The sequence below is a fragment of the Ruditapes philippinarum genome, unplaced genomic scaffold (assembly GCF_026571515.1).
Source record: "Ruditapes philippinarum isolate M1 unplaced genomic scaffold, ASM2657151v2 ctg805_1_1_1_1, whole genome shotgun sequence".
NCBI lineage: Eukaryota > Metazoa > Mollusca > Bivalvia > Venerida > Veneridae > Ruditapes > Ruditapes philippinarum.
Window position 1 is genome coordinate 24,584 of NW_026858563.1, and position 27,921 is coordinate 52,504.

Genomic DNA, 27,921 nt, shown 5'->3' on the forward strand with positions numbered 1-27,921 from the left:
GAAAACGGATGGATACACCTCCGGAGAACCAGTTACACGGTGAATGTTATTCGTCTGACACGACGATAAATGACGATGATGATGATGATGACGATGATGATGATGAAGATGCAAATTATGATACTGATAAAGATCATATAGAGGGTGGTTATAGAGGTGTAAAGAGACCAGCTTTCTTTATGGGATCTCCTGGTAAGCGTATAAAAGAAGAGCTCAAAGAAGAACGCAAACGTCATGACATATGGTATAGAAGATTTCAGAAGCCTTTACGACAGTCTTGTAAAGAACAATTTAAAGACGGGCTAAACAGTTACATAGACCAAGAGTACTCTTTTTGATGAGGCTTATGCTCGCACTGCTAATGATGCGTTGCCACATTTGAGAAAGACGATGAGACAAAATTATGCCCAGTTTCTGATTGACTTTTACGTATTACAAGAGGACCCCGCTCAGCAACAAATTCTCCAGTCAGCGAAGAAACTTAGACAGCAGCATGACATGACCATTGAAGAATCTATGCGACAAGCCGTTAAACTAAGAAAAGACCTGTTTGAGACGTAATGGCCTAATCACGACATCAAGGATTGTAATGTTGAGAATAATAAAGATGATGACGATGAAGGTCACATATCAGATGAAGAATAAAAATACCGTAAGAATGATATTTGCTCCTTTACTTTCAAAACACAACATGGGTTCCATAGAGGTGTACGATCATAAACAACAAAAATGGGTGCCGTATTAAGATGACCCAGGGAAATGGTATCAGCATTTTAAAGATTTGAGGGACGGTTACGTGACACTCGATCGTAGAGGCCATTACATTATCGGTAGCGGTAATTCGCTTAGAAGGCTCGTGATACTAGAAACAAAGCTCAAAGAAACGGAGAAAAGGCTTAAAGAAACGGAAGAGAAGCTTCAAAATGCACAACGCCCTGTGGTCAATATGGTTAGTCCCGTGGCACAAGCGGTTGAAATGGCAAAGTCGGAAGTAAAACGATTACATGATTCCAATATAGAAACGTCGGCGCCTAAGAAGCGTAAAACGGATATTGACTGGACTCAGTTCACTTTCTAAAATGGATAATTACCAGCTACAAAATATATTAAAAAGATACCCAGTGACAGTGTGTGCGGCTGATGAAATTCGTAAACAAAACGGAAGATTTGTGATTTCAAACACAGATACGAGTAACGGACCGGGAAAACATTGGGTAGCATTCTATTTTCCTCGACATGGACCTTACAAATATTTCGATTCCGTTTGAAATAGTCCAGAAAGCTATGGCGTGGGATTTGAGAAGATACTTTACAAGAAATATCTCAGAAATTACGGCCAACTACAACAATTTTCGTCTAATGAGTGCGGCCTCTACTGTGCATACTATGTCATTAAACGATATCAGGGAAAGACTTTGAAAGACATCGTCAAAGAATTTGATCCGTATCAAAAAAGCACAATGATCGTCCAGTAGTGTCTAAAATGAAGAAACTGATTAGAAAAAAAGTTGTTGACAAAACAAGTTTATCACTAGTTTTAAAACATTGCTCTGTATGAAATAAAAATATAAATTACCATATGTTTTGTTTTTATTTATTCCCAGAAGAATAACGTTATGCTACTGCTATTGCTCCGGAATACAAGACAATACAATCCCCGCCTCTCTCTGTTTAGTCAAATCACGTTGCAGTTAGACCAATGAAAATTTGCAAGTAATGTCTAATCAGTGACCAAACATAACGCTTCTTTTACTCCAGTTATTACGATTAACCGTAGCGATTCATTCATTGTCGATTTAGATAGCGAGGAGTAAAGACTGGGGGTAAGCTTATTTTAGTTATTTTAATGATTTTTACGCATGAGTGACTTCACTTGCGGTTTGTTAGTTCCACCTTGTAGCATTCGTCATGACCTTTCGTTTGATATGCAACATGCCAATGTTATGTCCAGAAATAAGCTGAGAATCGTCATTTTACGCATGAGTGATTTTGACTTCCAGTATGAACTTTACTATAACAACGTCTGAAAGTACTCTTGAATACCTTTAACTTGATACCAAGATGGATAAAATTGACCCATAAATAAGGACGCCACACTCGTTTGAATAGTTTCAAACAATTTAGTGCAATAACGATTTATCTACAATAGGTCTTTATCTGTAATATCTCAGTAACTCATATTGATAGACCAATAGACGCGTTGCAGAATTTAAGGTCAATTTCAGGTCACTCATGTTTTATATAGTGGAGGCAGAATGCTGTTTACTGATAAGCCTCCAGAACAAGTTTAAAGAGAAGTTATATCACAATAATCATACTTTAATGGTTAAAATAAGCAGTTGTTATTAGCGAAATATATCTTAAATGTTTCAGAAATTTGTGAATTATTTGATGCTTTGTCTGTTGGTTTATTTTGGGTTTGTTTTATGTAAATATTAAGGATATTACTTAATGGTGAATAAAATAGTTTAATAAAACTAATGAAATATCAAAAAAGAAATATTCTAATGAAATATTTTTCATAAAATTCAAAAATGGTAACATTATAATATTAACATCTCACGGCCGACTCTCAACATATAATAATTCTTTTATTTAAAACACATGAAAACCGTGCATTTACAGAATAAAATGTTCCGGAAGAAGATATTATACTACTACTTTAAATAGGTTTTTTTCACAAAACAAAACATATTTATTTCATACACAGGCATTCTTATTCAAATTTATGGATGCTCAAATAGGCAAAACACAGAAAACACCATGTCATTCTATGTACTTATATATATATTTATATATTTTTAAATACGTATTGTGGAGAAAGGATGCATAGACAAACGCTATAAAAAAGATTTGACCAAGACAATTAAAGCCCTGGCAACCAACAAATAATTCTTTGCATGCATTTTACGCTTTATAATGTGACAAATTAGTTTGCTTTGTGATTTTTACTATGTTTCATAACATAAATCATTTTTAAGTAACTGGCAAGTCTAATAATTTCTCCATTCCACATAGTAAATTAATTGTTAGCAAAAACTTAAAGTGTAGCCTTAATTTTATTAACAGGCTTTTCTGCGGAAGTGGAAATATTTTAAATGACTGGGTTATGCATTTCAGAAGTCAAAGAATATCTGTATAATTTGGATAGATGTTACACAAATATTTGTATATAAGCCAGTCTGTTGTTTTCATATTTTTGTATTCTGATATTTCTTATAATATTGGTAGTTTTGAATTGTAGTTTTGAAACTGAGTTTATGCCTGAGGTTAAAAATAGATTAAAGATAATTCAAAATAAATCAATGACAATTTAGGTTGCATGGATTTGATCATATTTTTTTCTTTATCAGGTAAGCCTTGTAACGTATGTTATTTGTACACTGAGTCGTCATTGCCAACACTTGTAAGTTTCTCATAATAGAACAGGCTGTACATGTCGAAACACTGGTAAATAATTTAATAATAATAATATGATGATGATGATGATGATGATGATGATGATGATGATGAAAACTTTATTTAAAGGCAATAGTTTGGCAATTTCAAGCTTCGTTTTGAGTCTCTATCAAAATGTACATATAGTATACAGTTCCAACAAATGATTTATATAAAGATACATATTGTTTATCCAGTATTAAAATGATTTTGCATATATTCAGGGAGGAGAGTGTTTAGGGACTTATATAATAAAATTATATGGCGTTTTTTATAATTTACTCTCAGATAATTTTATAAATGCAGTATAATTAATTGGGGCATTGAATGTTGGTATCTGTAGCTTATCCAAGATTTTTATTTCCAAATAATTATGGATCAGAAGTGTTTTTTGTCTGCAGAAATGGATAGTTTATTAAAGTAAAAAATAATTAGATTGCTATACAGACAAAAAAGTATAAAGAAAAAACCAAAGACAAAGTCAGTACACTCTTTTACATGAACTTAGGCTATTAGCAGACAGCTTTCTGCCTCCAGAGATTACCTGTGGTCAGTAATGATATGCAGCGTTCTATTTTGTTTCTGAATCTACTCATCGAGATCTTTTTAACGGTATATAAATTGAAGGGTTTTGTAAACTTTGAAAATTTGGGTTTAAAAATCTCTGTTACGTAATAACTCTGTAACAGTTGAAAATCGAGTCGACAATGGGGGTGTAAATTAAAGGTATTGAACTGTTCTTTCAATTGGTAGTCAACAATTAAAAATCATATCGTATTTGGTTGCTCTAGCAACCAAAATATATATTGTTTACGCATGAGCGATTTTGACTTCCAGTATGAACTTTACTTTCGACAGCGTCTGAATGTACTCGTCAAGACCTTTAATTTGATATCAAACATGACTATGTTTCGTTCATAAACGAAAAAGTTATGCGCGTTTTTCCGCATGAGTGATTTTGTCTGCCATATTGAAACTCTCCTATCTCAGAAACAGTAAAAGATAGATCCATATAATAATACATTTTCTGTATCTACTGGCAGAGATCTTTCAAACAGCCTACAAATCTAAGGGTTTATGAACTTTTAAAAAAATTGTTTAAAACCCGATAAAGGGCCATAACTCGAAAACGGCTAAAAATCGAATCGACAACCTGGGGTTTATTTTGAAGCATTCTGTCAGGTCTATCATTTGATGTGAAAAAATCAAAATGTATATCGTAAAATGTTGCACAAAAGACGAAAAACGCTTTTTTGTTGTATTTTGTTCGGTTTTAGTTACCATTAATGATATTTTTTTTTATAATTTTGCACATTCGTGATGATCAGTTTTCAAAACATGTTGGCATTTCTTTTCCAAAATATGTTTAAAATTATGTCCCACTGGTACTGACACTTCAATAGCTTATTGCTTACCCGCTTTTACTTTAGACGGATAAACTTTGACAGTTGAATGGAGCATTGTCCGCATATCCGTCCCTAAATAAACATACGCCAGACCGAAGGGCCACTTTAAAGGGATTAACTTTAACATTTCAATAGGCCATTGTTAGTGTTTCCGTACCTAAACAAACACACACCATACATAGTGGCGACTTTACACTCGTGATCAGAGCATTTAGAAATAATACACTGATGATTTGTGTCACTTGGTTTCGGACCGCCGATGGGTAAACAAGTACTATTTTTATTCAATGTACATTATTTATTTTGACCATATAAAAAATATGTTATTTGTATTTTTTAATTCTAGTTTATTTGCCTTTATTTATTAAAATGTTAAGCAGGTATTAATTTACAGACATTTCTTTTATTAATGATGATATTTATCTCTCCGTCTAGGGCCGAGGACCTGACCTTTAATGTCCGCGATTCAACCCTAAGATCGGGTATACAAGTCAGCTCAGTATACTTCCGGGAGATATTTTTTATTTCTATTTATAACGTGATGATGTCATTCTTAAAAAGAATCAAAAATGGCCGCCGCGCGTCTGTTATTCAACACGGCCGCCGCGTATGTGTAGTTAGGTCATTTCTTCTATGCAAATGAGTAAATATTAATAGATAATAAATGGCCGCCGCGCATGCGCAGTCTTGGAGGTAAATAGACCCCTAAACTACTAATGGGCACCGGTAACAATACATGTACAAATGAGCCATAATTGTTTAATTTCAGAGGTTCAAACTGAATATTATTGATTATTGACAAAGTTACGTCCCCTTTGTAAAAATACCTCATTAAATAACTGTTCACAAGTGTATTTTTATTTAGACTGTATACATATATATAAAGTTGTATTTATATATTTAGTGCTTGGAACATATTAATACATTCTTAAAATGGAAGGGAGTTCAATGAGAAGGTTTTTAATAGATATTTAGGGTCACTGGGTTCTACTGACTATTCAAGCAACGTTGACACAAATTTTACAATTTGAATTTTCAACTGTGTTCAATAGTTTTTACAATTTATAAAGTGGTTCGGTTCTGTGACCAGCGTGTGATTATTGTGCGGTGGTGTAATAAGGGCACGGTTATGGGTAGTGCCGTGATAATCACACACACGACTTTATAATTAATCAGTTTTATCCGAATGATAAATGATGATTATTTTCTTCTAAAACTAGTTCTGCGTTTAATGGTAATTTTTTTTAAGAATTCTACTATTTGTATTACCACGCTTCGTTATAATCACACTGTTGGGAGAAGTGCCGTTATTATCACACGTACGGTCTTACATACACTCCAAATAACACGAAATTATCGAAATATATACCATTTTATTCCAAAATAAATTCCGCATCTAATGGTATAACTTTTGTGCGAATGCTATGTTTGTCCAAAACGCGGGAATGTATTAAAAAAGCTCATTTTACAGAAATTTTCATATGAGTCGTCATTTTCATATGAATACATATAATTGTGTTTTATTTTTTCTGGTATATAGTTTATAAATAAAAAAAGCCACCAGACGTTTAAAGATATTTGATTTTAGTGCAGTTTGATAAAGTGATAAAGATTATATTCTAAATCAAAGCACTGCAAGCACTGAGGTATACATTTGATTGATATTACGACACCCAGTCTTGCATATGGCTTTTCAGAAAATCAACATAAATAACTGTTCAGGAACAATATATATATTTTATTAAATGACAAGAATTTGCAACAGAAGTACAAACGCCCCCAATGAGAAGTTTTATATGAAGCATAAAATTTTGCTGTTTCAAAAGATTGAGGTATGGATCTTAGGACTTTCAAAATTATGATCAATGCTAGATCTGCAAATGCAACAATAAATTTATTAAAGAAATAAAATGAATGTTAAGCTTTGACCTCTAAGTGTGACCTTGACCTTGGAGATAGGGGTACAGGTGTTGCGCATGACATATTTTATTATTGTAACCATTTGTACCATTTTTTTTCAAAATCCCTTGAACTATGAAGAAGTTTTAGATGGGACACAAAATGTACCCTCTAACAGACTATGTAAATCTTTGACCTCCAAGTGTCCCGGTCGGGCTGCACCTTTTTCTCACCCTGTGACATTTGGTACCCTGAATTTGAAGCTGTGACTGAATATAGCCCAGAGTTAAATTCACATTGTTTTGTAACCTGAGAAATTTGAGGATGATTTTCAATATAGCAGGAAAGTATCTCAATAGCTTTTAGGGGAGAAAATGTATAAGAGGCCAGATAGCTCATTCGGTAAAGCCGTGGTATGGTATTCGAGGGTCCTAGGTTCGAGTCCCAATCAGACTGCACAATATTTGTTTTGTTTTGTTGCTTTCTTCACTTCATTTTCTTCACCCCCTTGACTGCAACAGAACAAAATAATGAAAAAAATAGAGAGTCATCGATGGGTGACAGTATGATTAAACGCCAAATTTAAGGCGATTGTACTTTAAATATGGGGCAACAAAATGATTTTTCATTGTCACGGTTCAGAACTGTTCACTATTAAGGGGAGATAATGTGTTAGCGGCTTGATAACTCAGGTGGTTGAGATGCTGTACAGTAGTCCGGGGGTCCTGGGTTTGAGTTCCGGTAAGGCTGCACATTTTTCTCACCCTGTGAAACTTGGCGCCCAACGGGGGACCGTGACTGAATATAGCTCAGAGTTAAATTAACATTTCTCTGTAACTCAGTAAATTCGAGGATGAATTTAAATATAACAGGGGTCAGAATTGCTAGGGGGCGTGAGGGATGTTGCACTTATTCATGATCCCTCATGTACAGACTCAGCAATTCTTATGTAATTTTGTTGTGATTAATGCTTCCGAGGGATCACTTTGTTTCCAGAATTTAATAATTGATATAGCAGGGGAGTATGTCACGGTTCAGAACTGTTCACTGTTTAGGAGAGATGATTTGTTAGCGGCCGGATTATGCTAGCTAATATGACTAGCACCCAACAGGGGACCATGACTGAATATTGCTCAGAGTTTAATTTACATTTCTCAGTAACTCTGTGAAATTGGAGGATGAATTTCAATATAGCAGGGGAGTATGTCATGGTTCAGAACTGTTCACTATTTAACGGAGATGATGTGTAAGCAGCCGGATAGCTAAGTCGATAGAGGCATAGTTCAGTATTCTGAGGGTCCCTGGTTCGAGTTGCATTCAGGCTGCAGATTTTTCTCACTCTGTGACACTTGGTGCTAACCGGAGGACCGTGACTTAATGTAGCTCAGAGTTTATATTTATTTCTCTGTATATCTGTGAAATTCAAGGATGAATTTAAATATAGCAGGGGTCAGAATAGTTCACTATTTTTGGAAGATGATGTGTAAGCGGCCAGATAGTTAAGTTGGTAGAGCAGCAGTATGTATTCCGAGGGTCGCTTGTTCGATTTCTGCTCGGGCTGCACATTTTTCTCACTCATTGACACTTTGTGCCCAATGGGGGACCGTGACTGAATAATTATAAATTAGCTCTGAATTTAATTTACATTTCTCTCTAACTCTGTGAAATTCAAGGAAGAATTTCAATAAAGCAGGGGAGTATTTCACAGTTCTGAAGTGTTCACTATTTAGGGTCCCGGGTTCGAGTTCCAGTCAGGCTGCACATTTCTCTCACCCTAAGACACATGGAAAAAAATGTGTCCCCTCTCATCATTTTATCTTTTTTATGTTGTTTCGGTTGAAGAGCCTCTATTCACAAAATACTGAAAAGGGTTAAAAGGTGTGTGACAAAATAAATTGTTTTATATGTTTCTTATTCTGTCTCTCTTCAAGGTTTTGCTACTTTTCACAACCACAACCAAACAAAATAACAACATGGCACAAATCAGACACCATAGTTAAGGTATCCTCAATTGGCAAAATGGCAGCTGACTTTAATGCAGTAACGCTGTGAAGTTCCATTGTTAATTTGAATTGTCATTTTTGTCTAAATGATTTGTTGAGTTGGGAAAACGTTTTGTAATATTTTGATATCAAAGTTAATTCAATATAATGACGCATACGTACTTAATCAGTTAAAAGAAAGTATATAGATCACATTTTAACAGAATTTGTCCGCCATTTGTTAAAACGGCCGAAGGATACAAGTCGCTTTAAATCGTGTTATTTATATTTATGGCGTTTGTTGATTAAAAACAATCATTGAATTGTGAATATTAATATATATGACAACTTATTAGACCTTTATTCTTAAGAATAAAAGTGTATGGTAATGAATGACAAGTTTTAAATTTAAAGTACCCTTTCGGGCAAAATTTTCGGGTAATTTGACCTAGTTTTCGGCGCAATTGGCCATTTTCAACTACAGCTTAAGATTAGTTCTAGCCAATTTAGAATTAAAACATTGGATAAGAAACAAAGTTTAACACCCCTGACAAGTTTTAAAAGCATTTATTTTCATGAATTAAATACTTTTAGAGCCTTGCAGGTTTTTTCAAAATGCCCTACGAAAGATGCAAAATTTGGCGATTTAGCTCAATTTCACACATATATTCTGGAAAAAATAAATACTGTCAGAATATTCAAATACATGCACCGAAATAATTGTTCTATGTTGAAGATTTATACCAATTTTCACATCGCTTTGTTTGTAAATAAAGTAACAGGCAAGTTTTAAAAAACATGAGTAAACCGTGGTAAAATTACGCCCGTGTGATTATTACGCGACACCGGCTAGAATGAAAGAAATTAAATATACATGCATTTCACTGTGAAAATTATCAAATATGATTTCACTTTCTACTGCAAAGAATGTAATTTATGCCTTTGATATAAAAATGATTTACGCAAATATTCTCATTTTAAGTTGTTAATGATTAAAAACCTTTTTGGACAGAATACTGCCTCATTTATATAAGATATTGAGATTGAATTAATAAATGTTAAGAAATAATTATGCAAGAAGATAACACTTTAACTGTAGACATGCCTTAAGTCAACATTTGTATATAAGTTTATATTAATAGTCATATAATTAGCACTGTAATTTGTTTTATGTTATCTCAATTGTAGAATAAAGGTTTCAATGAAGACTATGAAATGGTATGTCGTTAATCGTATTAAACAATGTGGCCATACCACGTGACTTTTCGGGTACGGAACAAGCCGATTTTTCACCCGATTCAGGTCTGCTTTTTATTCACAACTTATTTCTTACTCAACCGATTTTTATCAGATAAGGCGCAGAGTACCCGTATATATATCAGCTATCCACGGTATATCAAAATTCTGAAGACCCCTGAATGGTTTTTGAGAACATTCGAGTACAGTTTTCTTTTCATAGCCTGGGCCGAGGGGAACGGTACACACTCATTTGTCTTAACAAGCAATTACTAGCAAGTCAAACGTTTTTTGACACTGTTTCATAGAAAAATACATGTTAAATCTGATATATTTACTTTGCCCAATGTATTGAGTGAATGCAGTGATGTTTAAGCATATTTTCATAATGTTATGTTGAAATGGTACGGAACACACTGTTATTTCAAAAGATACGGTACACACACAATTTCTGTCTTTTTAATAATTCTAAAATAAAATATATTAAAATTTAATTTCAATTATAATGTTTGTGATTTTTTCATAGTAATACATTTTATTAATTTAAACGAGAACCCAGGGGCCTGTTTTGCAATGTATCATTATGCTTACTTTTAACATTTATATGTATTTGTGCACTATATTTCAAAAGATCGCGCTTAACATACAAGGTCATGACCTAAATCGCTGAAAAGTATCATTACTTGATAACAATTTATATATATTTATATGTTGTTAATAATAAGCAAGTCATTAGGTACAATTATGCAATATCATGGTCATGTTTAATTAAATCAAATCACAGAAGGCGCTGAATTTGTTTGGGTATCAGAATGTCAGAAAGGTGAAGGCTGTGAGATTGTAAACTAATTTGTTTTTGTATAGTGCCACCAATGTTGTTTCTAGTGTCATAACTGTAGTAGATTGGCTATAAGGCTTATTGCAACACTGATATGTAATTCATTATTAATTTGGCTTAAACAATTAAAAACAAAGACAAAACAAAAAACATGAGTTGCCTTAACTTGGATTTGAACTCAGGACATCTCTCTTCCTAAACGAGCGTGTAACCCCTCGACCACGGGGAAGTTATATAAGATAACAGCCTGAAGAAAACCATATCATTCTAAATTAGGGTCTGTAACCCTTATTAATTTCGTTTGACACTGATGTAAATAATCATGGAGCTTAATATTACATGTATATCAGTAAAGAATTACACAATATTTGAAATCTTTGACCAATCGGGAACTACTTTTTCTTCTCCCGAGAAGGCTTGAAAATTAATGCGCTGGTGATTTGACTTAACACAGTGATCCCCCCTTATTTTTTCAGCGTTAGAGTACATATAAAAGTAAGTAACCGCTTCCAGGGATTCGGAGTACTTTCTTATTTTGCAAATAAGCATATCAAAGCCTGAAATTTCGCTACCATTATTTGTTTGGTCTGACGACCCAAACAAATAAAAATGTAGTCGCCATTGCTTAAATTTTTAATGTTTTAAGGCATGAAGCTTTAAAAATAACTTTTAATTCATGTAATTAGGTCAATTTTAGTTTGGTTTCACGGCTCATAAAACTGACATTATCATGTGGAGACTTTCGAGTTTTACAAGTGCCCCTTTGGGTATAAATAAAGGAACGAACGGGCACCTGAGTAAAACGACCGACATTCTGTACGGTAGTAAGAAAATTTTCGCACATAAAAATCGAAACATCGAAGTCACTTGTGGTCTCGTACCTACTTCATGTAGTATATAAAACATAACTCAGCCTCCAAAATCCATAGCATTTGATTGACAAAATGGGTATTATTAAAATATCATTCTATTTTTAAAACAAACACGCAAGCACGCATATTCATGAACTCAAGTGTTAAATGCATCTTGAAATGAAAGTCCAAGATAGGCATATTTTTACCAAATTTCCTAACATGTATATCCTTACATGTACATGTAACAAGGTTACCTTGTATAAACTACGTTACGATATATAACAGGCCTTGTTCCCATATGGGTTCTTCAAATTATAAAAATTATTAATTTTGATTGCACGTAAAACTGCGGAGTATATTTTTCCATATGTAGATAATTTGATAGTTAGTTTGGGACCCTGGCAGATGATTCATACCAAATATCATGAGGCCGAAAAAAAACTTTAAACTTTCCGTGATTTAAAAAAATCCACTTACATCAAAACCAGCGTTTTTTCTCCAAATTCGATTATTTAAACAACATTTTGCAAGGAGCATATATTACTCCTAACTTCTTGTTTCTTTATATATTCATACTACGTTTAGACAGTCATTTATATATTCCAACAAACAAATTAAATGAAATGATCATTGCACATAACAGATGTCCGTGAATTTCACAATTCGTTTTATAATCCAAAAGAATATACCTAATTGTTTCAAATGAAAATCAAAACAAAATTTTGAATGTCTTCCGTATCTCTCCCTAAAATTTTAACATTTTATAGCCAATATTAATTGCTAAACATATAAAATCGAATTTTGCGCAACATACTCTCAGAATGTTCTTTTATTTTTTGAATAATTCTGTTTACATTAAACTGTAGGCATATTGATACTTTGCAAAACAGGTCCCTGGGTTCTCGTTTAAATTAATAAAATGTATAACTATGAAAAAAATCACTATCATTATAATTTAAATTATTTTTTTTTATATATTTTATTTTAGAATTGTTTCAAAGACAGAAATTATGTGTGTTCCGTATCTTTTGAAATAACAGTGTGTTCCGTACCATTTCAACATAACTTTATGAAAATATGCTTAAACAACACTGCATTCACTCGATACATTGGACATAGTAAATATATCAGATTTAACATGTATTTTTGTATGAAATAGTGTCAAAAACATATGACTTGCTAGAAATCGCCTGTTTTGCCAAATGAGTGTGTATCGTTCCCCTTAGCCCAGGCTATTAAAAGAAAACTGTACTCGAATGTTCTCAAAAACCATTCAGGGATTTTCAGAATTTTGATATACCGTGGATAGCTGATATAATTACGGGTACTCTGCGCCTTATCTGATCAAAATCGGTTGTGTAATAAATAAGTTATGAATAAAAAACATACTTGAATCGGGTGAAAAATCGGCGTGTTCCGTACCCGAAAAGTCACGTGGTATGACCACATTGTTAAAGATAATTTCTAAGTTCATTTAAAAATCTGTTACAAGATGACATTTTACATCATATCTTGATGACTTTTTTACCTAATTTATCATGCAAAATTAATCTTAAAAGCTATGTTTATCTCATGGAAGAATATTTGGTTATGATTCACTATCACAAAGCTGAACACTTATATTATTAACATAAATATGGAAAGATAATTGGTTATCAACAACTCATGACAAAGCGATTGTGATATGATTTATGAAAACGAAGGTTCTTTTGAATTTCACGATCATTCTAACAATTCTAAATCAGTAAGCGTGATATAAAAATTATTGAAAACCGTTTTTTTTAATATTCGTTATTTATAATTGTAAAATATAATAATTGAAATAAATGATTTACATATGCATGTATATGTTTATTCTATAATTGCTTACTAAACCATATGCTTAAAACTACTTATTTCTGCAGCAGAGCGTAACGAGTGAAGTAAATAAAGACGTAGCTCAGACTTGTTCCGGTAACAATGAACTAATTAGCGTCAAAAAGAGCCCCAAAGAATACAAACAAAAACAGCTGTTAACATCACATAGAGAAAATGAGCAAGCTTTGGTAAATATACAGCCTGTATTAATGTATGCCAATAAATTATCAAGGTTTTATCATTTTCTTGCTTTTGGTATATAACCAAAAAATCTGTTTTGTTAATGTTCAATTTAACATCGATAAAAACGTATAAACTAAATGACTTGATGTAAGAAAATAATTGGTGAAACCTATGTATGAATAAATCAGTTCTACGCATTAACCCCTCCAGCCTGCTGAATCTCAGTAAGGGCTTTCCAGCTAGTAAATCACTATTAACTGTATATCTCCCATTTATACTCTCCACTTAGTTCAGAGTCTTATCATCACTAATTGGCAGAGCGTAACGACTAAAGTAAATAGCGTCGTAGCTGAGACTTGTTCTGATCACAGGGAAGTGATTTGCGTAAGAGTATGAAAACATGACCTAAAGTAAACATTCAACCACAGCTTTTACCATCAAAGACAGAATATCATCAAGCTTTGATAAATATACGGCCTGCTCAGATTTATGCCAATTATTGAAGCAGATGTGTACGTCCGAACAGTTGATGTTATCTTCTTTAAAACAGTAAATGGTTACAATAATCTAGTAAGCTTACAAATTTTGATTTTTTTTGTTTTATTGTGGAATAGAGTTTTAAAGTAGAAAAAAGGAAAATGCATTAGCGTATATTTTCTATTCTTTGCCTTGAATTTATGCTTCTCACGTATCAAAATTGAATGAATAGAAACCACGTGCTCTTTATTTTTAGTAAAACATCTTAGTGTTTGCCTATGTCGCACTTTGATAGAAACAAACAATTAAAGAAAGAAATAGCATATAACCAAATGAGAGATATCAATATCTCAGACAAGGCAAGAGTCCCATACCGGTACGTCTGATTCCCATCAACAACCGATATTATGTTAAAAAGGGCATAACTGTAATGTATATTGCTTTCAGGATAATGTCTTTTGTATTTTGCGCCTTGCCTTATAGCTTTGATATTAGTCTACATAATACGACAGGGCCGGATCCAGAAATTTTCACCTAGGGCTTAGGTTTTGAATAACCAAACTCCCCCTGAATATGCAGATTAAAGTAGTACAATCTAGTATAGATAGACATCTTGCAACAAATTATAAGTAAAAAAGGAAATAACTCCAAAATTATTTCCTTGAGAATAACGCCCTTAGTCTAACAAGTGAATTTGAAGGTCAATAAAAAGTCTAGTCTTTGTGAAAAAAATGAATTGTTAAAACATCTGATTAAACCGAACAAAAATCAGTCATCTAAAACCTCATTATGGCGCAAAATGGAGGTCATATATTAACGTTTCAGTAAAAAGTGTCATTTAAAGTGTCATATTTATATTTTCTCAATTTGAGTTCCTATTTGAGCAAAAAACGTCTTGCTGTCATACAAAATACTCATGACCACATCATCTAGGTGAACCATATACGCTTCCATTCCTTTAACATTTTAAATTCAATAGCTTCCCTGTTCGGTTCGCTAGGCATTGGTTTAATGACATATGTGTTTTATACTTAATTTTAACGAATTAGTATGAACAGACCATTTGTTTTATACATTATCATTTTCCTTTTCTTCCGGCTATAACACAATTTAAACAGAATTCAAATTAAATAACTATTGGTTCTTTTTTACGTTTCATAAGAAATGCTTTTTCGTATTATACTACCATAAGAAACAATAATAATTTGAGATGATTTCATTGCGAATGTCAAAAATACTTTTTAATTTCGTTTCGTGTCTTTGTTCATTAATTTGGAGGATGAAGAATATATTGACACAGAAGATATAAAAGAGGACTTTTCTCAGATGTTGAGAGAAAATCCGCAGATTACATTATCAACAAAATTCAAAAAAGCAATGAAAATTTCAAAAAAAGATCCACGCTGTAGTAGGGCATACCAAGTAGACTGTGGAGCAAAAGTTGAGCATTGGTTCTTAGACTTCATTGAAGAGGTATTTTATCATCTATTTGAATGAATGTTTTAAGTATATTGTGTAACATTGTCAACGTGTGTATTATCCTTTTTTATATTGACCATTCATTTGCATATATCAACATTAATTTTTATCAATTTGTAAAAAGGTTACCGCGGTTTTTAAATTTACCAGTAGTCACTTTGATACACCAATGTCAATATCACGCTAAATGTAAATTTTTCATACAAGATTAAACACGTAAAGTACTTTAAACATTTATCGTTTGCAGTCAAAAAAGAAACTGTTCCTTAATTTGTTAAACGAAAAGGCAAAAGGAGCAAAAAATTGGAAAAGAGCATCCATGATGATAGACCACGACCCACGTTACCAGGATATTAATGATCCAACTAAAAGAGAGGGCTGGTTCACCGAGTGGTACAACGGGATAAGCAAGCTTGAGGTACTGCTTTATCTATTTCTATTATTTTTGTGATCCAGCTTAAATATTTTCGTTTATGACATGACTTTCTTAAATTTAAATATAATACACATTTCAATGAAAAATGTATCGCATGATAAATATAAAGCCTAGTATAGGTATTTGAAATAACTGTTGAGACTAATAATTCTTATCTTATAGCATATATTAATTAAATTTTAATTAGTTAAATTTAATTACTATTTCAATGACAAAAACATTTCGTATTGCTTACAAAGTTTCAAAGACAACTTTCTGTTGAAATATTAAAACTAAACATAGGTAACAAGACAAAATATGTAATAGTTATACTCATGAAAATTAATGTTGCATTCAATCCACATGATCACAATGTACATAACATCATAAAATAATATCTTAGACATGGCCTTCATAACACAACACATTTTGTTCTTAAAATAGCCATTAATAGTCAATAAGTCTACTCACTCAAATATTATAGCACGTGTCTGCGAAATATACCGAAAACCCAGCATTCAGTTACTAATTAACTTGAAGAGCTACATTGCTTTTTTAAGAACTGCCAGTGCGTGTAACTATGATTATTCAATAATATTTTGTACACTTTTTAGCATGAAACCCAAAAATGTTAAACAACAGTTTCGTAATGCATATGATAATATGTCAGATTTGATAACAAGTTAAAAGTCTTTTGCAATTGATCACAATTTTGTTTTTCAAGATAATATTCTTTGAAAGCTATTTCTTAATCGTGCTACAAATCAACCTATTTTACTAGTCTGGATCTGTAGTTTCTGAAAAGGATACTCATTTGACCCATTCCCCGATGCAAAGCTAAGATATCCTAGGTGGCGTCAAAGATGGCCGCCAAATCCTTAAATATTCCAGTATAATTACGTTTGCTTATTTCTTTTCTAAGTTTTGTAAATCAATTTGAATTAAACACAAAATTACTCATTTTTTAACTAACTCATGCTGTAAATTCTGACTTGATTGCATTTTTTCTAGTTTTCATCGCCTAAATTTACGACACAAGAAAAAAAATGTTGCAAACTGGGTAACCTTTTCTTAATGTGTGTAACTTATCTTTTGTTTTTGTTTAAACTGAATAACATTCATGATTTCATTTTATAAAGCTTTAGAAATAATGTATTTACAAGTCTTTATAATAAGTGAAGTATGCCAGAAATGTATTTTATTGATCTTAACCAATCCAAAAGTGGGTAGGGTATTACGAACAGAGGTCAACAGTAACTTAAATACTTCTTTGTTTTATACTTTAATGAAAGGTGATATTGAAAAGATTATCAATATTGTAAAATGGTTAAAATCTGACATCTTGCCTATAGTTTCATAGATAATGCCCTGCGCGTGTGTCAAAATGTTGAAACATCTCTGTTAATTTTTTCATGCACAGAAAAAGGAACTCATTTACTGACCTGCAATTTGGTATTTGTTTCTTTCCATAGAATTATACTACTTTATGAATAAGAGAATTCCTTTATTATGCAGGTTGTTGACTTTGAATATTCGAGCGTGCTGTCTGACATGCAGCTCTTCTTTTAGGTCATTTCAATAACGTATGATAATTTACAATTTAATCATATATTGAGTTTAGTCATTATTGATGACGGATATAATATATACATTAAATGTAAAATGTAATTTTCTAGAACATTTGAAATATGTCTGTAGTTAATTTTACAGTAAGAGACTTTCCTGCCATCAAGAACTTAAGATGAATAAAAAAACTTTCATTTATTTTAGACATTAACATTTGTATCATAAACTATAACATAGTTACTAAAATTGTTTTCTCGTTTAGGTCACACTCATTCTTTTACTTAGGGATTATACGCCGCTTTTCAGGGAATGTCATTAACGTGTCACCCTGAACCATGATAACCGCCGAATGAACACATCTGCTAAATGTTTCCAAATTCAAAATTTCACCATAACCATGATTTAATGTTGAATTCTGCTTTAGCCGGTGCTAGGGGCGTGAATGGTTGTTTGCACGTCACAGTACCGTCTATGAACAGGCTCAATCAAACCGAAAAATAATTTGAGAAATACAGAATACCTAAAGAAAGCCAACCATGACAAAAATGAAAATGTCACAGGCTGTGCATTCCAATATGTTGAATGACATTTTCTTTTCGATTTCTTATGGATGTTTCTATCAAATGCTACGAATATGTTTAAACATATGACGCTAGGAAATTTATACATATTAACTTATCAAATACTTATACCATTAAAAGTAGTTTTACAACGAATAAAGTTCTAGAAATGTCTGGTGTATAATTAAATCTTCTTATTCTTATTCAATGATCATTTTCAAGCACCCATTTATATATGACTCTATATTAAAAACATTTGCTTCCAGATAATCATGGAAACAAAACCCACATCTTCAGTAAGGACTTTGTTTTATATAATACTGAAAAAGGTGATCCCTCCGTTGCACCAAAAGCAACAAAATTACAAGAAACTAACAGGCTCGGATTGATTGAGTCTGTACATGAGAAAATGAAAAAGTACAATATCCCTAATTCTTTCTAGCACTGACTTGGGTGGTATTCAATTTTCAGAATATACATGTATATGCTGGAAACAATGATTATATAGTATTATTCTATGACGGTTATTTCGTTAACTTAAAGAAGTTTTGATTTGATTCGACTTTCTTACTTAAACTAAAAAAAAACATATCTATTAGTAAATATAATATTATAAAACATATATAACCCAATATCAGGTGAACATTTCTTCCAGACTTTAGCTGAACAAAACACAGACGGAAATTGTTCACATTTGGTAAGCTTTCAATTTTTTAAAGTGCATTAGAAAAAAAACAACACTTTTATTTATATCCAGTGTAACATATTCTCTACAACTGATAATGTTTTGAACATGTTTCGTGGTTAATTTTTATCTTTTGTTCTTATATATTCAATGGTCATTTCAACAACACCAATGAGCATTAACAAAAAAGATCCACGCTGTAGTAGGGTTTACAAAGTAGACTGTGGATAAAAAGTCGAGCGTTGGTTCTTAGACTTCATTGAGGATGTGTTTTTTCATTTATATGAATGAATGTTTTAAGTATATTGTGAAACATTATCAACATGACTGTGTATTATCCTTTTTATATTGACCATTCTTTTCATATATCAACATTATTTTTTTATCAAATTGTAAATTATGGAGAATATCTTTTCATGCAAATTAAACATATCCGAATATTAAATAAACCTTTCTTCCAGACTTTAGCTGAAACAGACGTAACTTGTTCAAAGCCGGTAGGATTTCCATTTTGAAAAAAAAATCCTTTCACTTATTGAGAAATATTCAATTGAATAATTTTATAATTTTATTCTTTTTATTGATCTCACTTTCTATTTCCAAAATACTTTTTTAGTACAGATATCTCTTTATCTTATAGAGGTTTTGATATCATTTGACTTGAGTTAATTTTTACAAAGAGTTAAGCTTTTATCTTGTAGCCATTAGCAAATCACACAAACATATAAAATTATTATTCCTTATTGATTAAACATTTCTGCCAGACTTTAGCTGAACCACAAAAGAAAGGATCTTGTTCAATTCCGGTAAGATCTATGTTGAAAAATGCATTTCAATACCTGAGAAAATTTGCTCTTGTAAATGCCTAATTGAATAATTTATATAAAATCTTAGGAATTTATCGTTCTTATTTATTGAATATTGTATGAAACATTTAATACAAACATAGTGATCGAATAATAGACATCATTTTAACAATAAATATAAAAAATATATCAGAATTGATGAAAATTAAAATGCAAGACTTTCAATTTTTTCCAATATGTTGAATGTCATTTTCTTTTCTAATGCTTATTGGTAATTCTATTATATGACATGAATATGCATTAACGCATGACTCTAGGAAATTAGTGCATATTTATTTCTCAAAATATCTTTACTATTAAAAATATTTTTTACAACGAATAAAATTCTGGAAATGTCTGGTAGAAAATTTCTTATTCTTATTCAATGATCATTTTCAAACACCCATTCATATATGACTCTATATTACAAAAATATTTTTTCTTCCAGATGTGCATGGAAAGAAAACCCGACAATACTTTGGTAAAGACTTTGTTTTATACAATTCTGAAAACAAATTTCTTTGTAAGCACCAAAAACAACAAAATTACATGAAAATAACAGACTTGGTTTGATTGAGTCAGGCCATTAAGAAAATGAAAATGTGCAATATCCACCATTCCTTCTTGCACCGGCTTGAGCAGTATTCAATTTTCAAAACTTAATGTGCTCGAAACAAAGATTATATGACGGCTATTTTGGTATCTTTGATATGATTCGAGCTGAGTTACTTAAATGTAAAAATCGTATCGTATAATAGTAATAATTATAATATCATACAATCATATATTGCTCAATATCAAACATTTCTTCCAGACTTTACCTGAACAACAAGCCTTCAGTTCTAATAATCCATTTCATAATTTGAAGAAAAAAACACACTTTCATATAATATATCCAATGAAAAATAATATCTACAGATAATTATGTTTTGGAAATGTTTCGTGGTTAATTTCAATCTTTTTATTATTATATTCAATGGTCATTTCAAAAACATTCAAGGGTTTCGTTGAAACAAAAGCCGACACTTCTTACTCCGCTTCGGTATGGGGTCTTCATCAGGTGTTGGCTCGGAAGCACCATAAACAACAGAATTAGAGACACGGTTTGATTGAGTCTGTACATAAGATAAATAAATAAGTGCAATATCCCTCATGCCTCCTATCACTTACATGAGCGGGTCTCAATTTTCAAAACCTCATTTCTTAGAACGAATGATCAAAGGGATCAAAAATATAACAAATTGAAAATGCATTCAAATACTAGTAATTAGTACAAAACATTACAACTCAAGTCTCTTTTTCAGTTGATCATCAGATATTGTTTCCAAGATTATATTCCATGAGAGATATTTCTTTAACTTACAGGCATTTTGATATCATTCGGCTTGAGCCAGAGATTACTTTGTTTCCAGCTTTTTATGCTTAAACGTAAAGTTCTTATCTATTTTTAGGTCATTTTCAATTCGTACAACCAAAGTAAATTAACATAATTTCCAGATTTTTGCTTAACCACGAACGTACAGAACTTGTTCAATGTCGTTATGATTTCTATTTTGAAAAATGCATAACAATATCTGTGACAATACGTCATCTCTTAATGTTCAAATGAATAATAGTTGTTTGCATTTCACAATATAAGAGATAAATCGTTCATATTAAGCTTTATTGTAAATTTTTGAAATTTCGTACCTGCTTAACATAAACGTATATTTTTATGGTCAATCTCAAAAGATTCAGCTAGACATTAACTCATTTAATAAATGAGAATGCGCAACGTAAAGCGGTAAAATCAATAACAAATACTTTAAATCACTTAAAAGTATGAAATCAAAAGAAAATTTATTTGTTTTGCGTATAGGATTGAAATATATTTCATTCGTGAACATCAGCTATTCTATTTTCACCTGTGGCTATGTCACACGAGAGAATATTGCATCTGGTGTTCACTCAGAGAAATATATTTCAATTTGATATGCAAAAAAAAAACAACACACACACAAATATCATCTTTATCTCTGTTCTTTTTTTGTCTAAAATAAACTAAATTGTTTTTTTGTTATTCGTGTCAGATTATCATTACATATTTTGATGAAAATCGTCTATACGTGTGAAATAGTTACGCTATTAGTTTTTGTCAAAAAAGTCTTGGTTGGCTAAAAGAAGTTAATTTAAATCGATGTCAACACTATTCAAATTGCGAAGTAGCTTTCGTCGAGCTGTGTCAAATTGCGTACACTTGAAGATAAAAAATGAAAGTTTTTATTTTATTTGGCCACAAGGCAAAAGGTGATGAGGTTACGTTTTGCAAAAACAAATGGTTGTTTACAGAAATATACTTTGTTTAAAGTATTGTATGAATATTTTGAAGTTTTTTTTACCAGAAAGTAATTGCTAGGCGTGTGTCTTTTTGTTTTCTTAAAATAAGTTTGAAAGATTTTACAGTTGGAAGGTTGCATATGCAGGTATCATGTGAAACATTATTCCATTACCCTATTGCAGACAACAAAAAGTTAAAATGATGTGTTGTTTTGGCATATTACGCCGGAATGTTGACAATGTTTTAAAGTTATACCTATCTTACCTCAGCAAAGGCAACTGCACGACGATAGTGGATCTTGGCTCAGAAGATTCTTAATCGTCTTAGGCAAAACAGACAACCAGTTCGTGCGCGATAACCAACGGGAAGAATTCTAACTGCTCGTCACAGAGCTACTCGCTTAGCTCGGGCCTGAAGTCACAGGCACTTGACCCAAGCCATTTTGCAAAAGTGCTTTTTACCGAAAAATCACTCTTTACGGTCAGAGTTTAAAGGCGCGGGACGATATAATTGTTTTATGTTGCAAGCAGGAACGAGCCAGTTAAGGCGGTGGCAAGGGCTTGGTTCAGGCCGCATAATAGACATATTTGCTTACATGAAAATCCTAAAAAAATACAAAATCTGGGTAGGAGAGTTTTTCTACAGCTGGCCAAAGCGGAGCCCTACATATTCCGTGTTTTGGGATGAGAACGGAGTCAAAGTCTTGCGGTTGCCGGCGTTTATGTCTGACTAGGTACACGCGAAGGACCAGCATGGGCATTTGTACGCAATTATCATAAAACATACAAGTCAATAACTTAAGACATGCCCTCCTTATTGATGCAGAACATAACCAATAGCGTCATTCGCCGTCTCACAATTTCCTTGAGGAGGAGAATAGCAACCTGTTTTTGTTGGTCACAAACATTATTAACTCCATACATAGTTATTTGCAATCAGATTAATATTTAAAAAATCACTGAAACGTTTCTTCATATAATTGTGATTTTCCAAAACATTGTGATTTTCGAAAACGACCTCTTTTTTGTCTTTTGACCTCAAATGTGAAATTCATTTTTCACAATCTATTACCGAAGCTGTTGCTAACTCACAAATATTGCTTCAAAATTTCATTTTTATTTGTATAATCCGTTTTGTTCTAATGAAATCTTATTATACGTGCCCGATGGGTTTTTTTTGTTGTTTCTTTTTTTTTGGGGGGGGGGGATAATATTATTCGGTATTTTCTTTAAATGTATCTTAGTAAATTTAAGATAATCTTAGTTCTTATCTAATTATCAATCATTATGTCATATAAACCGTTACTTCCAGATCTTGATGGAACCAGATCCAGCAAGGACTCGTTTACTTTCAGTAAGTGTTTTTGTTGTTTGTTTTTTTTTAATATCTATGTAAATTATTGCACGTAGCGACTTTTATAATTCAGTTTTCAAATAATATGTTTTAAAACATAATATCACAATGGTACATACATGCACAGAGTTAATTGTAAAAAGTAATTCACATTAAAGATATTGTGTCTAAAATATATAACCTTTTGAACTTTTTTTGCAGAACTCAACTTCATCTGAAGCAAAATCAACATGCCAAGCTAAGGTAAGAATATTGTTAAACAGTATAAACTTGTACAATCTGGGTTAAATGTAACAAATTGTCTTGAAAATTCACTTAAATAAATTTATTTAGTATTTTATTGAATTTCATTATGAAGTAAAATAAGGAAATGCTACCTCTCTGATAGGATGATACCAGGTAACAAACAGTGGTATAAGATTTTCATACGTTAAAATCAAGTTGATTTATTTAATGGTCATAAGGCGTTTAAACATCGGTCATTTGCTGGAATAAAATGACAGCATGTTAAATGTATGTAAATACATAATTATTTGTATTTTAATACATGAGTAAGATTAATTTGCTTCACTCTGCTTCAATCAGGAAACTTGTTTATCAGCTGAAAGTAAAGTGCTGTCTTGATCAAGATTAAAAACAAACTTCATTATCTAATTGTGATTAGCTTGGAGCCATTTTCAGATGTCTGAAAAATACAATTGTACCAATAAGAGCAGGCATAGATATAAAAAAAACTTTTTAAATTAGTTGTCTTAAACGAGACTTAAATATTGTACTTGCTTTTTAATGACAGGTGTCACCATAGTTACAAACTGAAACTTTTGTCTAAGGTTCCTCCTTATTGTTTGACCCTGTGTGCTTAAGATGTGCTGTATAAAGGTTTGATTTTAGTCCAAAATAGAATTATATACGTTTAATAAAAAAAGCAGTGGACAAAAATGGAGCATTGGAGTACACCGAACTTCTTATCTGCAAAAAAACGAATAAGTACAAATATGGGACCATGTGACAACATTTAACGCAAACCCAACATTTTCAAATTGCTTTAAAGTATAGTGCAGTTATCTTAGCTTATCAAAAACTTTCTGCTTTTAGAACCATGTCAACGTAATTGTCTCTATCGACCTCACATAATCAGAAAAATACTTCTGAAACCAGATCGAAATTCATATTATTAGTTTGTTTTGTTTACATAAATTTCTAGTTGATCATATTCAATGTTTTCAGATATTTTTTAATATTACATACAATTGGAACTGGTCTTTAATATCCTTCTTTTGAATATCACTTTTCGTGTACAGCTTTGATAACATCTTGCACTACCCACTGTGTCAACGACAAATTCATAATATTAGTAATTGGACAAGTTTTAATAGATGCTCCATCTTTAAGAAAACGTTCACTATCACTAAAACGGAAACATATACAGCAGTGTAAGCTAATAGGCAAGTACTGCTTGCTACGGTTAATGTAAATTCGTTGGTTTTGAACGGAATAAGTCCACATCAATATATATTACTCATTGAAACACATGCCGAATAAGTAACTATGGAATGTTATTTAAGCATGACATTATAACAAAGTGAAATTGTCAATCATGTGCTTAATTACGTATGTGTATCGAAATTAAAAGTAGATTCGCATTTATTCAAAACATCAAAATTCCTACTAAGATATATTTCATCTTTTCCTTTCAAACATTTTTTTTTTTTTTTTTTTTTTCAGATATGCGAAGCACTTAGAAGACATAACGATGAAGTTCTGTTCTCTGTGTTTCTTACTGCATACATCATAATTTTATTTTGTATTTGTTTATAGGTATTGGAAGACAAAGTAAATATATGTGTTCAGACAATATGTGTTGAAATCTCGTATCTATTCAATATTATTGGCGTTTAACGAAGATGTTTTTTAAAAAATGGGCATCTAAATGATACGGTATTTATTTATTTGGAAGAAGTTAGGTGGGGGGTCATCCAGGAAAAATGAACTCGGTGACCCCTTTAAAATTTCGTCTGCAAGACAATATGGCGGCGCCCTGTCATTACGACCTAGTCGGCTCAAAAAGCGACTCATTTTCTCCTGCATCCGAGATGGCGGATTTATATAGACGGGTCATCGAGCGCTTTTTTCCTTGATGAGCATCCCTCCTGACTACTTTTGGAAATTTTGTTGTTTTGTTTTTGTTTGTTCTAAGATGTATCGTTTTTCAAACCATTTATCATACTCACCTTATCATATACGAGGAATGTTCAAAAAGTTCGTGGATTTTTGCTGTCATTTTTTACTTGGTTCATAAAAACACCCTTAGTGGATATGAATCAAAAGAGTGTCTTTATTTTCAAAAGTAAGATTTACTTGTATTGTTAACTTTTATTTCCTTTACAAGTTATGTGCACTTTAATAACCATGGCAACGCAACATCGGTGCACGCTTAAATTTTCATATAATGTTTAAATATAAACAAATGTTAAAACAAATTAAATGATTGTTTTATGAAGTTAAATACAAGTTATCATCTATTAATATTTAAATGACATAAATCTGACTTTTGGCGTCGTTTGGACGTTGAATAGCTGAACAAACAAGTTTTGAGCAGCAGTAGACAGACGGGTAAGTTGTGAAGTATAAACCCCGTTTAAAAACTAGAAATTCGCTCTTTCGGAAATTTTACCAATAAATGTGGTTTACTCCTTTATATTTGTATAAGGTGATTAAATTAACGAAAAAAAATGAGTTGTCGAGCAAGTCTCTTGGTTTCAGGTCGCGCAAGCGATTCAAATACGGCAAATACATGCTCACAGACAGAAAGGGCGACGAATTATTTAAGCGGCAAATTGTTGGGACGTTTGTAACATCAATTGAAAAAGATCTACAGAAGTTCAGGCCTTATGGCAGTTTTGCGAGATTTGTTTAATTTCTGCATCGGGTTTATGCATTCAATTCTGACAAAACAATTTAATTTAATTAAAATAATATCTTATTTCATTCATCAGGATATATGCGTATTTACAATAAATACTTGTAGATATTATTTGTATTTCCTGTATTTTCCCTGGTCCGTTTCATAATTAATGCTAGCCGGTGTTCAGTAGATTAACCGCATAGAATAATTGTCAGTTGATAAAATATTTTCTTTATCATCGATAATCATATTGTTTAAAGATCGGACGAGTGCGGTTTCAAATTGATACTATCAATCAACATTTGAATTAACTTAATAACACTGTCCGTTTAGTGTCTAAATTACTCGAAAATCCCGATAAAGAGCGGAAAGTATGCGGCACTCGGACCTTTATACGGAGAATGGAGCGAATAGATGACCACTTTATATCTCGGGTCATCATCGCAAACAGAAAAATTGTTTTGATATATGATCCGCAGATATTGAGCACTACAAAGAGTACTTTCAGAAACAATGACGCTGTTAAAATGTTTCATTTATATTGTGACGTCACGAACGTCATTTTGTTTCATTATCAGCTTGCGCCGGATTGTGCACCCCTTGTGATTTGTAACTGTCACATAATTTTTATTTGTAAACATATTGTATTGATTTTTTCACTGTTTATTGCGGACATTTTTTCATATATTTCTTTTGTAAAATCATATACGCAAATTAAAAGATGTGAACAATAGAGCGGCAGTCTACGAACTTTTTGAACAGCCCTCGTATGAAGAAAATTGATGAAAATTTTATTTAAGTGTATATATAAGACAGGACGATATTTAAGCATTAAAGTGTTAATCCATCGCATATAAACATTCATTTTATCGTAAGTTTTTCTTTGCCGTTTGTAAAGATTTTTTTTGCTACAAAATTCTTGCACTATGCTGTACACTGATTTATTATATTTCTGTTAACTAAGTGGTGTTTCTCATTTGATCGTGATACTGTGTTCCAATGGTCCGGTTCAAAATAATAAATTCTCAATAGAATTTAAGGGTCATTATCAATATTTTCACATTGAAATTACATGACCAAGATGCATATTTCAACAAAGAAATTTTGTTAAAATATTCATTTGAATTTTCAGAAGAAGTGTATTTAGCAGTTGACCAAAACGATTATGCAAAAAATTTGTATTATTATCTTTTCAATTTTTCATTTTTTTTTTTTTTTTTTTTTTTGGTTTTGTTTTGTTTTTTGTTCGAGAAGAGCTTGTAAAAATCAAAGTTACTTTAATAGCCGCATACAATAATGAATATGATAAAGCCATGTAGCTAGTTACATCACTCTTATACATCTATTTTGAAGTGGCAGGACATGAACTGTTTACCACTTTGTTTGAGTGATCAAAATAAATGCAAACTTGTAAATATGACAATCATGCTATAGATATTTAAACCTTACTGATTCATTTTTTTTTCTTGTACATGGTATGCACATTTCCATGCATATCTATCGAAATGACACACTCTGCTTCGGCTGTTTCTATCTTACTAATGATTTGGCAGATTTTCCCAAGATAAGATTAACACAAAACTTGATGATAGTCCGATGTTCCGCGTAATCCGTGAACGTCATTTT

At 31.9% G+C, this 27,921-nt stretch overlaps 1 protein-coding gene across 1 annotated transcript; it reads left to right on the forward strand.

Annotated features, from left to right (window-relative positions):
* The first annotated feature begins 390 nt into the window (after nucleotides 1–390).
* On the forward strand, nucleotides 391–25,923 carry LOC132753595 (uncharacterized). Its single transcript, XM_060744079.1, has 11 exons — nucleotides 391–557; nucleotides 1,115–1,214; nucleotides 15,449–15,643; nucleotides 15,897–16,067; nucleotides 18,846–18,887; nucleotides 19,337–19,372; nucleotides 19,640–19,681; nucleotides 20,169–20,201; nucleotides 23,349–23,390; nucleotides 23,592–23,633; nucleotides 25,116–25,923. The coding sequence occupies exons 1-11, from the start codon at nucleotides 391–393 to the stop codon at nucleotides 25,206–25,208; spliced, it is 963 nt and encodes a 320-aa protein (XP_060600062.1). The 3' UTR covers nucleotides 25,209–25,923.
* The last annotated feature ends 1,998 nt before the right edge of the window (nucleotides 25,924–27,921 follow it).

What these genes read in the sequence shown, in the direction of transcription:
- LOC132753595 (XM_060744079.1), top strand. Translation starts at nt 391, where the DNA reads ATGAGACAAAATTATGCCCAGTTTCTGATTGACTTTTACGTATTACAA. An exon ending in GAAAACCCGACAATACTTTG is followed by an intron (nt 20,202 to 23,348) that starts GTAAAGACTTTG and finishes CGTTACTTCCAG; the next exon opens with ATCTTGATGGAACCAGATCC. An exon ending in CAAGGACTCGTTTACTTTCA is followed by an intron (nt 23,391 to 23,591) that starts GTAAGTGTTTTT and finishes CTTTTTTTGCAG; the next exon opens with AACTCAACTTCATCTGAAGC.